The sequence below is a fragment of the Pinus tabuliformis genome, chromosome 1_2 (genome assembly GCF_031772625.1).
Source record: "Pinus tabuliformis cultivar Carrire ecotype Pingquan chromosome 1_2, CPIR1, whole genome shotgun sequence".
In the NCBI taxonomy this organism is placed as follows: Eukaryota; Viridiplantae; Streptophyta; class Pinopsida; order Pinales; family Pinaceae; genus Pinus; species Pinus tabuliformis.
In genome coordinates this window covers 445356763-445374283 of record NC_142298.1, presented here as the reverse complement: position 1 = coordinate 445374283, position 17521 = coordinate 445356763, and the positions used below count along the sequence as shown (strand labels likewise).

General features: G+C 39.3%; 1 protein-coding gene across 1 annotated transcript in view; it reads right to left on the bottom strand.

Annotated features, from left to right (window-relative positions):
- The window catches only part of LOC149206273 (kinesin-like protein KIN-4A), a 95874-nt gene extending 78678 nt beyond the window's left edge, over positions 1–17196 (bottom strand). The window contains 3 exon segments of the mRNA XM_089395382.1: positions 7270–7419; positions 7627–7773; positions 16655–17196. Coding sequence (XP_089251508.1) covers positions 7270–7419; positions 7627–7773; positions 16655–16831 — 474 coding nt within the window. The 5' untranslated portion in view covers positions 16832–17196.
- Positions 17197–17521: the final 325 nt, after the last annotated feature.

Below are 17521 nucleotides of genomic sequence, written 5' to 3'. Positions count from 1 at the left end.
AAGCAAAGAAAAGGACAAAATTAAGTGCAGCATGGGTTGCGTTGTCAGGACGTGATGGATGTGCGACTTCTGGGGAGAACAAACGCAGTTAATCCGTGAGGTGACGAGAGTCATTCGAGGAAGACATGCTCCCTCTTACTCTCACACGTGTACAAGCCAGGGAGTATTAGCAACAAAAATGTAATGTTTGTTAAAATTTCTAAGTATTACCCATTAGAAATTTTATCTGTATTCTCTGGTTTATTTCGCCTACTTGTTTAATTACTAACAAGTTATTTATCCAAATAAACACAATATAGTCTCAACCATCTACAGATCAACAGTTGAAAGAAATAGACAAACACACAAGTGACACCTTTATTTTTGGACAATCATCCCCGAAAAAACCCAACTTGGGAAAACCGGTGCAGCAGTTCTAAGGGTTTTATTATTATGCAGTTTTTCCTTGAGTACAACTGGGTGCCAAACTGGCTCACCCCATAGAGAAAAATAACCCGGCAATAATACCTCTCTATTCAGAAGCAGATATTCGGAAAGTCTGCCCCATGAAACCCTCTCCAGCATAATCTGAAGCTCAGTGTCAGCCTTCCTGGCATTTGCATCAGCCTAAAACCCTCTGCGCCATCCTTCTGAGGCTCTGCGCAGCCTCTCTGTCTCTCTGCATCACTCCTGCAGCCTCTGTGTGGATGACACTGGCCCTTCGAACCTCTGTGCAGTCCCTGCTAACCCCTACATGGCTCCCTCTGGCTCTGTGTCTGCCTCTCTGCTTCTGCGCTGGTCTTCCGGCACTATCACTGCCTCTCTACATCGTACTCACTGCCCCTCGTTGCAACTCTGATCACTAATTCGATTTCTCTTAGCAAACCCTGCTCTAGAAAATCGAATGATTGATCACTCTGTTGTGTTCTCCAACTGACCCTCAAGCCTCCTCTTATACTTTTTCTGTTGGTCCTTCAACGGCCGAGATTACATCTCTAATCAACAGCTAAGATTAGATTTGGCTTGATCCATGTCCTTTAGAACCTTCTAACCCAGTTTTATATTAATACCCATTAATATTTTATTTTTCCTAAGTTTAGACTTAGAAACTCCATTACAAAATATTAATTATTTTAATATCTCTTTAATCGAGTAGAATTTGCCCAAACCATTTCTGGGTCTTGGAGATCTCATGTGCTTTAGCCTCTCCACCTATTTTCATGGCTAGAGCACATTCGATGCTACCCCAAATCAACAATGTTCATAGCGATTGTGCATATGAGAACACAGCGCTGAAAGAGAGATCAAGTGGTCTCTAGCAGGAAATCAACTCCAGGAAGTGGAGCACCAGCTAAGGAATCTTCTGAGTGAAGCTTGTTGTGTGAATTGTTTAAAAGAGCATGGCTTGCCTGTAAGGCTGAATAATCCGTTAGAAGCCTTTGGATTGATGAATTTGTTAAACTAGGGGAAGAATCAACCAGGTGTTGTGAAGGTTGAAGAACCATCAAGAGTTGCCTTGGGGCTAAAGTTTTGGTGCTTAACTCACTGAGGAACCACCTGGAAAAGTGAATTCCTTACCCATTAACAGCTTAGCCACTGATGAATCTTCCTGATAGTGGACTCTCTTCTCCTGAAAGTGTGTTGTAGTTCTCTGCATTGTGAAGTGTTGGCATGACTGTATGTATGTCTGAACAATGTCAGTCATAATGAGCTAGCTAGTGGATGAAGGGAGTAGTGGCCTTCAAACATCTTCTCTCAACTGTGTTGGCTGGCTAAAAACACTCAAAATCACCTCACCTCAAGCTTTGGAATTCGGCTCGGGGGTGACAGTCGCAAGTAAGGTTTGGCTACAACTGTCTATGGTTGGGTGGAGAGTTGTTGTCCCAATCTCAATTGCCAACTATATTATTAATTCCAGATAAGTGTTTGTAAATGCATTTTCTGGTTATTAAGTTCATGCTAAATTGTTACATTAGTGTTGTATTCACTGCAAGAATAATTCTTGGTTTTCTATGATTAGAATGGCGATGCATGTATGACTTGCTGCTAAAGAGTTTCACTAATGAATTCTTTATGTAGGGATATATTTATATGACTGTTTGTGTAATTGTTGTATGCTCTGAATGACTCCATGGTATGTGGCATGAGCATTGGATATTCACTATGTGGCTTCAAGCCTGTAACCATGTTTATTTACTGACCGGCGATGTGATTTATGCTCTAACATTGAATCATCCTGAATGGGAAGCCTATAGGCCTGTCATAATGTTAGGCGTGTGCTTAAAGGCATGGTCTATGCTTGTGATTGAGCCGGAAAGGGGGATAGCGTGTTTCCCGCTAGAATGTTGATTTCCCTGTAAACCTCTTGGGGCAAAGTATGTTCCTAGTGGCCTTTATAAGTGTTGTTATGCTTATTTGTTCCATACAAGAGACCTGTAGATCTCTAAAACGACATCGATGTGTTTCCCGCAAACCATTAAGATTAGAGGGACTGTGGACCTCTGAGAGACTGAATGGATAATCCCTTGGTCTGAATCAATGTTTTAAAACTCCGACTCCGACTCGGAAACGGCCGAGGGTCGACTCCGACTCAAAAACGGCTGAGGGTCAACTCCAACTCCAACTCTAACTCTGTATCGACTCGGCCGGTTTGATTTCAATGACTCGGTCGTTATAAAAAATACATTAAATATTTATTTTTTCATTAAAAAAAAACATAATTTTAAAGATTTTCATTCATGTTTCCAAACACAAAGCTTTAGAATATAGATAAAAGACAACATATGATCAAAATAGGTTCATGAATATATCCATTATATCAAAACAGCACCCAGTGCACTGTCCAATACAAAGTTCATATTTAGCCACCAATGCCAGGATTCTTTTTTGCCTCAGCCGAAGGACAATCACTAGACTACAACAATAATAATACCAATTCTCTGCCCCTAATGAAGTCTCAAAACCCTTGATTTAATTCTAGTCAAGCTCCAGAACAATCAAAGGTGAATATGTATTTATTAGTCCATTACCAAAACGTTTTCCTTTTTAAAAACATTGTATGGCTCAATGCATTGTTTTAGTTTTCTAATTCATGCCACTAGGATAACCATACTTCGGCCTTCTAATTTTCAAAACTTTCTCACAGTGATAGATTACTTTAGGGCTTTAAATATGCAATAAACAACAACCCAACCATTGATATGTAGGAGGCGGAACAACTTTTGACAAATGTGCTTCAAGATTTTTGTCAAAGAGCTGAGCCGGCCAAGTCATTACCGAGTTGACCGAATTGTTACCGAGTCGACCGAGTCAATGACTAGCTCGGTAATAACCCGGCCAGTCATTCTGTTTCAGCCAGGCATTAGCTCGGTCTGACTTGGCCGAGTCGAAGTCGGAATCGACTCGGCCGTTTTTAAAACAATGGTCTGAATGGACAAGTCCCAGGACTATGTTTTGTATTTCAACTACTCAGAACCTAGGAGGGGTAACCCTACGGAAAGCTTAGGAGGGATAGCACCAATGTGTGCTTCATAACACTTTAATAGCGATGGTTGGATTCTCGTGCAGGTCCAATTATTTGCAAAACCATCATGGCCGAGCCATGCTCATAATCTTTCGCAGATGGTTCATGGTGCAAAACCCGCAGAGGTCTTATCTTGTAGCCTTATCTCATAACCCCAGTGTTTTAACCTTATCCATGATCTTGGAGGAGTTCATCCAGTCGCGCAATGCTTGGCTTAGAAGCTAGGTTGTTAGCCAAACAATCGCAACACATGACCAAGAGCAGGAGCTCATATGATCAATGGTTGTAAATAAACGATAGAAATCAATAAAGGAGAGGAAGCATCGGATGACATATCTCAGAAGGTCACAACCCTGGAAGCCTAAACAAAAGCACCAAAGGGATGTCTAGGCTAACGAGGACCGAGATGACCTAGCGGAGTTGTCGACATGGAAGCGGTCGGGATGAGTTGGAGCCCGTGCATTGGTCGTTGGAAGAGCAAACTCCCAAGCGGAAGGCTTACGCAACGTTAGGGAGTTTGGGTTGGGCCCACTTGAACAGGAAGGATCACAACAATTAACGGGAATTTTTTTGTCCTAAAATTCGTATCCTAGAGGTGGCAAGGCATAGCACTTAAGGGAGAGTTGGGTTCACTCAACGCTGGGCAATTATGGAAGAGGCGAGGTCATTGGAGCAATTTATGCAAAAGAGTTGTTGGTCATGTGGAGGTGTGAGCAACATGGATGAGTGGCCCAACGGAACACGTAAGCACGAAGGCTAGTTCTCAACAATTCGAAGTAAGGCACGTGTATGAGAAGAGCAGGATGACGCATGCTTGGGACACTGTGGCCTCCACGTGAGCCCGACCATTGTTGCATTGGCGTGGGGTAAACCCACGGGACAGGTCAGCCCAAAAGGGTCGTGCCTAGAGTAATTCGCAAGAGCACAAAGTAGAGAGGGATCGGGTAACAAAGTCCGGGAGACAGGAATGCAACCGACAATTAACATTTTGTCAACCAAACACAAATATATATATATATATGCGCATTTAAATAGGAAGACCCATGCTATGATCGAGTTGGCAGCTAATATGCCATTGCCAAGTGGTGTTCAAGTGGCTGACCAAGATAACCATGTGGGTGCCACGTGCAAAGGTTGATGATGTGGAGCTTTCTTATTCATCAGAAATTCAAATGATCATATCTCTTGATCTGAAGGTTGGTTTGAACTTTGAAGTAAATTTTATATCACCGGAATCGTCTTGATGAGACTAACGTAACGATGATATCTAATTGAAGTTCTAAGTTAGTTGAAAGGATCAAAAATTTTAGACCCCATTTCCATAACACTACATTGGATCTCGGGTCAGCGTAGTGAACGCCTCCTTCGAACCTGTGTTTTGGTGGGAATTAGGAGGGGGTGTGTCACACACTACCACTAGTTTCTTTCTCTCTGTATGTTAATTTTAAAAAAATTTAGGAGATGCGCTTGCACTCCCACAGTGTAGGCATACTGATTATGTTAATTTTAGGCAACAATGGTATGTTCTATGCTTTAGAGCAATTTTATTTCAATTTTTTTATTAGCCTTGTATCAATATTCAAATTAGCAATCACATCAACATGATAGTAAAATGTAGATAGAACATAAACATAAACAGTAGAAAACAAGCCAAGACAAGAGGACACAAGATGTGGCACTAGCGAAGGACAAACCCCAATGTGGGGAAACCCTTCATTAAATCTTCTTTCAGTCTTCAATAGTTCAACATAGAGAGATAGTACACTTTACAAATCTGATCATTTATAACAGCAGCAAAAAAGCCCTAACCAAAAAAGTCAACGTTAGTCAATAGGGTAGATTTGACCCTCAACTAATTGGTCAACTTCAGTCAACTTCACCCTCCAAACAGCAAGATGAATCAACCCTTAATACAGCCCAAAAACAGCCGAGTCAAAATCTGGTCAAACAGCCCACCTGCGGTCAGCCCTAGCTGCAGTCAACGTTGGTCGAAGTCAACGTTTAGCCTCGATTTTTGTGCCCAGAAATGCGGCCTGCCCAAACAGAGATAACCCTCACAAAAACGCAGTGAAAGGAGGTCAATGCATGCTAGTCAATGCTTTGGTCAAACTATCCAGAAATTCGGTCCCCTGAAATTTCGCTCCTGAAATTTCGAACGTGCGGAGAGAGAGAGGCCCAGAAATCCGTACTCAATCAATGAGGAGAGAGAGAAAGAGGTGTGAAGATGAGTGTGTCCAAATGAGGCTAAGGCATCATGTATTTATAGCAAACTTTGAGGATGAATAGACGTGACTGTTGGGCTTCTAAGCCTACATAAGTTTGCTGGCCGACCTTGACAGTTTGTCCATAATCAAAATAAATTCATAACTTCATTTGTACATGTCGGAATCGGATGATCTTTAGATCAATCCTACATGTCTCGGAGAGAGGAATCCAAGAAAAATATCAGCTGTCATTTATAAGATGACCCATGTGGAGTTTGGCCCTAGTTGTCAATTTTAACAAATTGTACTTTTCTTAAGTCCCATTGACCTACTTTTGTGGTCATCAATTGGACAGTAATAAATTTACTTACTCCTTTTATAGCGTGTGTGTGTGTGTTATCATAGGATTAAATGCATATTGAAACCCAAGATCTTCATCATGAACTGGAAAAACCAAACAATCTTGAAACTCTTGATGTGTTGCTGCAGCATTATGGAAAGCCCTGTGAAATCAAAATTCCAAATTGAAGGCAAAGATGAACTTGGTGTTCTGTATACGCTCAATAACACTCTAACTGTGTTCACAACCAAAAGCACTGCATGTCTAGCTCAAGATCCGAATTGCAAGCTTTTGAAAATTAGTTCACTCCAAACTAGCAAAAATAATGATGCCAAATGGAGATGAACACTCAGCTCAAAACTCCAAATCAATTATGTGAAGGGTGTGAGACAAATGGACGTTGAGACATCATTAAATAGCAATGGTAGGGGTCTAGTTTTACTTCTTTCGTGGTGGGGTGGGGTGGGGGGGCTGGGGAGAAGGTATTGGGTCCACTTGCCATCTGAAACCAGCCAGTTCATTACGGAACTGGCCATTTCTGGTATCATGCTGCATTTGGACCTGAAATGGTATAGAGCCAGTCTGACCAGCCGGTTTGACTGGTTCCCATCCAGTTCCAATAGCACTAGTGCAGGCTACAACATCCTCTTTGTTGGAAACCCTTGTGGAGGGTGGACCCTCGTCTTAAATCAAGCCAACACTCTTCTTTGGCACCCATCAAACCCTCCCCCATTTTGTTCTTTTGGGCCCACTATGGTTTGATGTTAGTTATTTAAATTTTGGCATTCTCCTTGTACTATTTTATTTCCTTTCAGTGCTTACAAAGATTGGCACTATCACCACTTGTATTTTTTATAGTCCCAATGGCCATTTTTTGGCTAGTAGTGGACTTAATTATAAATCAAACTATATTAAAAATTTTAAATTATAGACTTGCTTGGGAATTAAGGCTCTGCTTAACCAATAGTGATACGTATCTATCACAACAATGAACTCACAGAACATATAGGATGGCAGAGTAAAGGTAATTCAAAGCTATCAAAGAAACTTGTATTCTCTTTAGACTGGCCTATGCCAAGCAATTGGTATTAAGCCATAGAAAGATCTGCATAACCAGAAACAAAAGAAACAAAGGGAAAAGGATAAAAGAACTGAATAGGATTAGTAAAGACCCATAGCAAACAGAAATGGAAAGAAACTATGATAAGGTGTAAACAACAGACCTCGATGAAGGAAACCCTTATCTGAAATTCTGCTTGATGCTTTAGGCTTTCAATCTTCTTGAATATCGTCTCCATAACCTGAGGAATAATTCCTATCTCACCACCCTCACCATAGCCGGTGCCCATGGTATATGTCTTACCAGAACCAGTCTACAAGAAGATGTAAAGATCAACAATCATGAATCAACCCAGGAAGTTGCAACCAAGAAGCATACTGTTATCATTGAATTCTTCTATAAACTTTGTTCACTTCATACCTCTCTGAACAAAACTAAGATAAAGAAAATAAAATAATAAAATAAAAACTGCAAAGTAACTCAACCAATGAAACAGAGTGAATAACATGATAGTGCACACCTGTCCATATGCAAGAACCGTAGCATTATAGCCATGGAACAGACCATCAACAAGTGGAGCAACACATTCTTCAAAGATGTTTGATGAAGGAGACCCAGTGCTACCATACACATGATCAAATGTAAATGAATGAGAACCAATTTGTACCTGCAAAATCAAGCAGTACCAAATAAATATTACAGATAAATATTCCACTCTACTGAGGTTAAGAAGCACATGAGCTAATATTTAAGCAAAGACATGGACTTCTAGTTGTTGAAGCTAAATACGTGAAATAATTAATGAAGAAGAAATATGCATCAGGGAACTTTTAAGAAATTAGACAAAGATATTTCCTTGAGAAAAACATATTTAGCATGAAACAGGTTGTCTGAAAATGAAGACTTTGGGAATCAGTTTCAGAGCACTGTAGACAACACACCAGGAGAGTTTCATTAGCTAGCTTGAATACAAACACAGAAGTCCCATGACAAATAATAATGAATAAGATTTACTGTCTCCAATGTATGAGGCATTCGTCCCAATAAATTAAAGCAAAAAAAAACTAGGAACGGTTTCCAAAATTTAGGAAAACTAGAAAACACTTCTGAAATAGATAATAATTGAGGGAGGACATGGTTAAGCCTGTCTGTAAGTCTGCTACGCTTTTTTTTATACTCATTTTGATAACATGTAGACCATGTGTCAAAAACATACTCAAATTATTTAGCATTGGTCAAAGGCAAACGATCTAAAGGAAAGATAGGGCAGTTATTACAACCCAACCTTGAGTATCTAATCCATGAAGTATATATAATGTCCCTCGACGAAGGATTAAATTATCCTTTTCGAAGCCCTTTTCCTTTGAATAATAGGACACAATATTATGAAGGTCCTAATACCAGCTTGCATAAATCCATTATAAAGAGAGTCACAATTTTGTGCAACCTCATAGAGAAAAGCATGGAGAAACAGTTGTAATACAGTGTTGGTATAGGGTAGATAGCCAGGATGCCCCTTAAAACATCCAATTGCACCAAAGAATCTGGTTGAAGAATCATAAATATCTTGCCTGTATTTCAATTAAAAACAGAAAAAGAGAAAAACAACAAAGAAATAGGATTCAGCCTAAACCTCTTCCATCTTATCAACAAAATGGGATATGATCAAAAAAGATTAAACCCACAACAACTCACACAGCCAAAAAGAAGATGTAGAAAGATAAAGAGGATAAGGGCTAAGGGAATAACGGTGAAACAAACAAAACAATATATTAAATAGAAGACAATTAGACAGACAACAAAGATAACTGCAGTGATAGAATCAGTTAAAAAGAAGATATGATGAATCCACCATGATAATAAAAAATATTAGGTCCTAGAGTATTTCATATTGTGCTGATTTAGTATTATATTACATTTGTAGATTAATTCATATTGCAGTACACATCACCTACCACATGGGAATCACTCCATCTTATGTGGATTCTATCCTTATGTGTCCACATAAGAATGTAATTCTCACTTACTCATTACTTGTGTAACTTTCACTCCCAAGGGAGATCGTAATCATGCTCTTCTACCTGTAACTCCCATGAGATAGGAGGACTAGTGTCATGGAAGTTACATAAAGTGCCAATGAGAGATATTCATGTCCTCTATCTATATAGAAGCCCATCCAGCCTACTTGTATTTTCAACTTTTCGATACTGAGTAATATCATATTGTATTCATATTTTAGTCTCAAAGGAACAAATTCTTACACTAAGGGGTTTCACTTCTTTTGTAAGATTTTCTCGGCAATTTGTTCCTCCTAGGATTTGATGTGTGTAATCCACCTCTGCACACCAGTCGGTATTGAAACTTGATTCTGAACTTAAAGGTTCATTTTGTTGCTGACATTCTCCGCACTGTTGGTTTTGCTGAGCATTTTGTAATTTGCTGTATATGCTGTGATAAATTTTATTTATGATGTAGGATCTGCTAAGCATTCCTTCTCACCATTTACACAGTTGCATCTTTGTCACATCCAAATTCTACTAGCTTATTTGAACTTTCTTGCACACTTCCTGCTACAACTTTCTATTAAATTTTGAGTGGGGTTTGTTTCTATATGAGATTGTCTTCTGTGCTAATGCATCTATCTCCAATTATCCCCTGGATTTCTCTAGTGTTTGAAATTGTAAGAACAGCTGCCCTTTTCGGAAATCAACCCTATTTAGCACGATCAGCTGCCCCACTCACAACATGCCAATGTTGGCACTAAAACTCCATTTCATGTCCAGCAACCATAGGCAGAAAATACCTATCCACAGTGACTTCTAGAATGTTGTCTCTGTTGGATAAACATGCTCCCTCATCACCTACAACATCACTATTTCAAAGGCTTGTAATCTCATTATTTCTTGTCAGTGGAAACACTGCCAGGGCTAGAAAAATATTGGCATAAGGTGCTGAAGAAAAATCAACTCAACCTCTACGAGAAAGAACACTGACAGTTGAAGAACTTGAACAGCATTCAAAAGTAGCAACTGAGGTGACAACAGAACCAATCAAAAAGTGAAACATTTTCCTGTGTTTATACTTTCACCCATTTTATTTATTAAATTTAGGTTATTCATGTCAAATCTTCTTCACATCATAATGGCTCACAAACAACGCATCCTTGATAACACTCTAAAGAAATGTATCAAGGAGAAATCACATATACTTCACATCATAATGGCTCACAAGCAACGTATCCATGAGAACACTCTAAAGAAATGTATCAAGGAGAAATCACATATAACTTGGCCTATCTAGTCGTCCATGAGTTGCATGAGCATCATCAAAGCATGAAAAACTTCAGCATAAACTAAGGCATAACATGGTGGCAATGTTCCAACAGCTATGAGACAAAAGCAGAAAGAGATTCCCATTGCAAATCATAGAACCACCGGTCTTTTTTCCTTCACACTAAAACATCCTCAAGGGATCTAAGTTTCCTCATGCTCTCCAGAGTCCAATCCATACAATGTTCAGTGTCACCATTACTAACTGCATCAGTTGAGCCCATATCCATCAAGTGTAACGGAGAATTACATATCCATTGACTCAATTGGTCATGGGAAGGAGCCTCCAACCATATAGTTCTAATCGAATAGCAACTTCTTTCATTTCCTAAAAAGGATGCCTCATATTTAGCACCTACATTTATTAACCCTAATATACAGTAACCCTTCAATGATGAGAGTGGCACTTCTCAAATGACACTAACAGCCATTCTAAAGCAAGTACGACAATCAATAGCATTTACCCCAATGGAAAAAGCAACTCTTGGTCATAAGCTAATTCTCTTCTTCATGTGCAGATCATATTTCCTATGGATACTCAATATATCAAGTACCTGAATTTCCAAGTTAAAATTTAGGAGCACCACCACCTATGATTGTGTCAGTCCATGACCAAGTTAATTGATTTTTTCACTTCTCGCTGTATACACCTGACCTCTTTTTGCTCTAAGCACAATGTGAAGTACTAATGTTTTGAGGGCAATGGCACCTACCTCAGCCAAGACTTTTTGCACCTGACTTTGAGTAGATTAGGAGGCATCAACCATCGATAGAGAATGTGAAAATCATTCAAGTATATGGCAATGATGTTTAACTTCTTCATTCTGATTGTTAATTGCATTTTTGGATAGGGTTCTATAAATTTCAGGCCAAGGAGGAAGTTTAGAAAAGGCTGCAATGTTTAGAACTGATTATGAATTGGAGCACATCAAAAATAGTTGCAACCCCTTGTGAGGAGGAGGTTGTAGTGTAGAATGTCTTGGCAAATGTGAATGATGAATGATTGGTAAGATTGATGATGGACTTGTTCTCCAGATTGAACCTCAATAGATGCATGAAGAAAAGTGACCAAGAGGAGGCGATTTCTCTCTAGCTCTAGAGACTAGTAACCATAGAACAAAGGCCAGGAGAGATAATATAAGATAAATAATTTTATTAATGTCCAAGAAATGACTATCAATGGGTCAATGGGATTGCTAGGTACAATAATGTGAGATACAAAGTGGAAGCACAAAAGTCACTCCTAGAAAAACAATATATAAACAAAACTAGCCTATGTTGTAAAAGACCTAAAGTCTACAACCTCAAAGCATGGAATAGGGAAATAAATCAATAGCAGAGATATGTGCAAGTTATGAAGAGAACTAAATAAAAATATCAACACTATCAAGTAGGATGGCTTGCCTAGGGGACGATCAACCCTCCCTGAGACAATCTCTCCTACCATCCAAGGTCGTAGGAAAGAAACTCCTGATAGATGTTTAATTAGATGATGTCAAAGATCTAGAAGATCTAGTTTGAGGTAGGTCTCCTTCCCAGCGTGTTGTAACCCATGGCCGAGGTTCAGGGGAGGTATCCTAGCTATTGGTACAACATGATCTATCCTAGGATTTGAGGCGAAAAGTCCATAAGGGTCTTGTTGGTCAAGCACAAAAGGACTCCTAGGGTCTCGACTCTCACCGATCTAATAGTCGATGTAGTGCCACTATCTACCTATCTCTTGGTACCTTTATCTACTGGAGAAAGTTGTAATCTATCGAATGAGGTTTAGTCTCGGTTGGGGTGGGCAAAACGAACAAGATCCAAGTCCAAAGGCCTCCCCATTTACAGTGCCAAAGGTATCTTGACTAGGAACTTGGAAGTAGAAGAAAGTGCATACAGAGTTCTAAGAATCCCCAAAAAGACAAAAAAAAACATCCTTCAATCTCGTAGTAGATATGGCACTTGAAGATGAAGTGCTCCTCCATCTCAGACTCATGACGATCACATAACTAGTAGATCCTATCTCTTGGGGTGATATGGTGGTTGGTTTCAACATGAAGACAATGAGAACCAAAATGAAACTATCCAAGGGGGGTTTGCAAAGCATGTATCCAATGTCAAAGGGTGCAAGGGGGCTAAACAATAAGGCCATCTCTCTACTCCAAAGAGTGCTTTGCATGGAAGGATCTTAGTGAGAAAATCAAGGCAAGGATATCCTACTTGAACACAAGGCGACCTATGAAGACATCCAAGGATGAGAGAAATGAGTAAACTACTGCAAAGACAATTTGAACAGGAAGTTGACAACATTCCAAGAAGTCCAACATCAAAGGTGATGACAACATCCTACATCACAAGGATGTTAAGAAGTGAGAGGATCAAAGTGAGGAGGACAAACTAATGAGAGAGGTTGGTAGGGGTCACAAAACTAACTAGGTGCATAGTATGTAGTGTTACAAAACTTGTTGGGTTTGATTCACAATCATAAGTCAAAACTGGATTAGCCTGTAAATGGGCTGAGTTAATACAATGGCAATGCAAACTTGTTGTTGATGAGTTTAATTGCCAATTGCAAGTTTGTCCCTCAAGTGATCACAGCTCAGTTGAGAACTTAAGTATGAGTTTCACCCAATTGAAATGCTAGCATTTTTTATTTTGGTATTATCCAAGTTTTCAAAAAGTTTTTGTAGAGACTGATTCAAACTCTTATTCTTCATCCTTACCTATTTTTTCCATCAACCTAAGTTTTGTAACTGTGATAGTATGGCCCAGCTATGGAGGATGGCATGGTCAAAAGGGACAACCTAGTCAAAGTGAACACCTTGATTATGAAGGACAACCACCATGACAAGGATGCCATGGTTGAAGAGGATTGCTTGCGTAATAGGAACATCGTAAAGAAAGGGGGCAGCATGCATAGAGAGTGGAGATAGAACGCACCAAGAAGACACTATGAGTACAAGGGTGGCTTTCGAGCTGCAAGCAGGGCATTGTGTAGAACCTGATTTCCTTCATTATTTTCAAGACACAAGATGGAAAACTTGTTCTAGAGGAAATACTAACTTATAATTTTTCATTTGATGGATAAGTCATACCAAGTGGACTCATAGAAAGTCCAAATTGAAAATAAGAGCAGAGTTGACAAGCAAAAGGATGAAGATGTATGTCTCACCGATAAAGAGAGAATAAATTACGAACTTGAATATGGAATGGAAACAGGGACATCCACACATAAGAATGCAATTGGACTTAAGTGGGGATGGTAAGGCAGAAGGGGAGAAAGATCTCCAATGCAAAAGTCACGAGGGGGGAGAAGATGTAAAAAGTCAAAGAAAAGCTACAAAACCAAAGGATGAAAACAAACAGCATGAAGTTGAGTGAGGCAAGGCAATATGTAGAAGATTCAAGTGGAGGGAGTTATACGATCCCGCCTCAGGTATGCCTATCCCTATTCGGTTAACCTTTGACATTAACTTTGATCAGTCAATAATGGGTTTACTATAGGTAGTAGCAGCCCATGGTATTGGTTTATTTTGCTTCTCACACTGTGCAAGTTTTTTAATAATTCTGATAGAAAACCTGAATAATTAAATTTACTTAAGTGATGTGTCACCATTCAACAATACAAATATGCTCTTACGGATCCACAAGAAAGTTCAGAATTCTTTCCCTTGCTCCTTTCTCCCTTGATAGGCCAACTGTAAAGGGGATATGTATGATCTTCCTTTATTCCATTCCATAAGAAATATCTCATAATTTTTATTGGAGAGGTTTATTAGGAGAAACAGCCAGATTGAGCATTGAAAGATGGCAATTGCAGAGGACTTATTTTATCAAGTCCAGACTTATAGATAAAGTTAGCCACTGTATCTCTAGCTTTATGGTATTGCTTTGAGCTTATATCATGTCATTCCAATTTGATATTATTAGAAAATCAGATGAGAAGAGGACAACGAAGTACTTAAAGGATGGATGAAAGATTCCCTTTGAAATTTCAAAATTTGCCAATTCCTATATTTTTATTATGTTAGAAACATTTTGCACAGACGTTGCATATTCATCTCATGGATTCTTCAAATAAGTTTTTAAGATCCTCAAAATTCTTCGGCCTATGAACATTTCCCATGATGGAAGGTGAATCGGGTTTCTTAAGTTGGAAGTTCACTATAGATTCATAGAATCTAGATTTAAAATTCAACCGTTTACTTTTGGCCTTTTTTGTGCTCTACCTAGAGCTTTTGCTACGATGAGTTAGAGACTAGATGATAATGGGCATCCCTGCATTGATATTCTCAAATATTGAAAAAACGTATAGGGAAGCTATTTATCAAACCGAAATGTAGGGGGAAGTCACCATCATTTAACCTAATTAATCCATTACGTTACCCAAAACTCTTAAAAGTGGTAAAAGAAAATTCCAATTTACCTAGTCATAAGCTTTTGCCATATCCAAATCGATCAACATAGAAACTCTTATTTAGTTTGCCCACGTGTTTCTTATGCCACAGGGGCACTATCCACTATTAGGCTATTTACATACCTTGGATAAAACAGCCTTGTTCTCCGAGATCATAGTAGGAAGGACTCCTCCTGGGTTTTAAATTGTTCGTTACAACCTTTTCTTATCAATGTATAACCACCGTTACAGAAGGTAACGGCTCCGAGACAGTCAAAGCTGATATTGTTCTTGGCTATTTGGGATTAAATTCAAGGTACTATTTACTATTTGGGTTTCTTAGGGCATACGCTACTAATCTAAATTTCCCTTTCTGGTTCTACTTTCCATTCAAAACAGCATTTATCCCCTCTGAAACGTTGCTCAAGTTTAGTAACATGTGTGTGCAATCGTGTAGAAGGCTTTCCCTGTTTCTGAGGAAAGAAAATCGTGATCAGAAGGGCAGAAAGTGCAGACAGCTAACCTTGCTTCACTGAAGAATCAAGATATAGCAGCTGATGTTTTATTTGCAATAACACGGTTTAAATGAACACCCTCCCAATTAGACTTTCGAGCTAGATAAAGAATGGGGGTGAAACAGGAAATATCAAATGCCAAAGTATTACTTCAGCGAGTTCAGCTTCTCTGATTCCCCAGAAAGAATAGGATTCCATGATACGCGGATCGCATATTCATTGTTAAATCTACAGGAATATTTTAGAAGACCGACACTTGCTGTAGTAAAGAGTCAAGACCAAAATATAAAAGGTGGTGGTGTATTTCTTATTCAAGAAATACAGGATGCGTCTGGTAAATTGAACCCGTTCCTACAGTCATATGAATTGTCTAATGAAGTTCACCTTAAAGTACCTTGAACCTGATCCCCGGAAATCCTATGACTGCTGTATTTAGATCATCATTGCATTCTTGTTTAGGATGCAATAAGGATATTCCGCATTCCAGGTTCCAATTTCACTTAAGGTTCTTTCACGGTCCTTTCACACTACACCCAATCTAAATTCACTCTCACGATGAAGCCTCTGGACGACAGCCAAACCCGGATCGTTAACAAAAGCTTGCTTCGTGTACAACGGAAACATGGTACAAGGACATTCTTATGTGATTGATCCGACAATTCACCAGAGCCATACAGTTCAAAGTCAATATTGAACTTGACAAGTATACACAGTCGTAATCACACGGAACTGCAGTGCACTCTGTACTGTGAGCTGGCAACTGCCATTTGCAAACTTGTCCAAACTTGCACTTTTAGGAAGGAAAGATGGTGAGATTCGCGATGCGATCAATGCTCTGATTTACATTATTCGTAAATCTGAACTTGGCAAAGAGACCTGCTAGTACTAACATATACAGAGCATTCATCAATAGGCATTGTCCAGATAGGAACTCCCAAGGCATAGAAGAACCCAAATTCCAAATACCCAATCTGGTTTACCACAGCCATGTGGGCCTGATGCGTATCTGAGGAACACGGTGAATTGATCACTACAGGAGACTAAGCTCTTTCCCAACTGTTGGCACCAACACCGACTTGCCACAACCCCAAGCCCAAGTGCGAGCCACGTTGTTATTTTTTTGTGTGTAAATTACCATGTATCGTCAAACTGAAAGCCAAATGCATCAAGCCAAGAATAACATTTTCCCATAAGGGGATCTGGACCTCTGGTTTAAATTCACATACTCCTTTACCATAATATGCTTGCGTTTGGAATCTTGTATGCTATACCCTATAGAAAAAGGCATTCTCCATGTTTGAAGTAAATGCAAGTATTTATACTTACTTGGGGTTTGCCTGGAATAACAGTTATACAGTCCTTGCATCCCTGAAGGCGCTCCGAGTTTATAAGAGGCCTGATGTGCACAGCAACTTTCACACATTGAGGACCAGCACCCTCGTCACTTGCTTCACTTAATGTTCCATTGTTGCTGACACCATTCCCATTCCCATTGGCATCCATGGTGCTATGAATTACCAAGGGAAACACAGAGATCAGATCTCAGCAGATTTGATTGACTCTGATTCATACAATAACAACAACAAAAAGCACAGATTGTTGAGGACCACACTGTAATCAGATCTGTTTTTAGTTACAGAGAGGAATTGAAATAACTCTTCCTGTTGAGTTAGATGACAGTACTGAGTTGAGCTCTCTGTATTGACAGTTAGCTCAACAGTCCAGATCTCCAGCTGAAGTCCTTCACATTCCAACTAGAGCTTACCATTAGCTTGCTTTATTTATTCGTTTTACTCTTTTTCCCAACTCAGAGTCATGATTGACTGAAGGAAACAAGAAGATGGATAATCAACAACTTAAATTGACACATCACCATTTGCTTAATAACTACTTAATCTGTTTGGGTTTTGTTTTAGTAGCTGTGAGTTGTTGTTATTACAACAGTAATCCATCATTTACATTTTTACTGAACATCTAAACGTTCTTCTCACACACATATTGCACTAAGTTTGACCGCCCCCACCTTAAAGTGGCTTTCCCTACATTAATACAATTCCAAGGAACAGAAAACAATCCTCCGCTAAAAGCAACAGCAAAGAATCACTAACACTCTTCTTCTCTAACGTCTCAGCCTACCAAATCTTCCCAAGGAGACAACAGACAACAATCACTCACCATCTCCTTACCTTACCA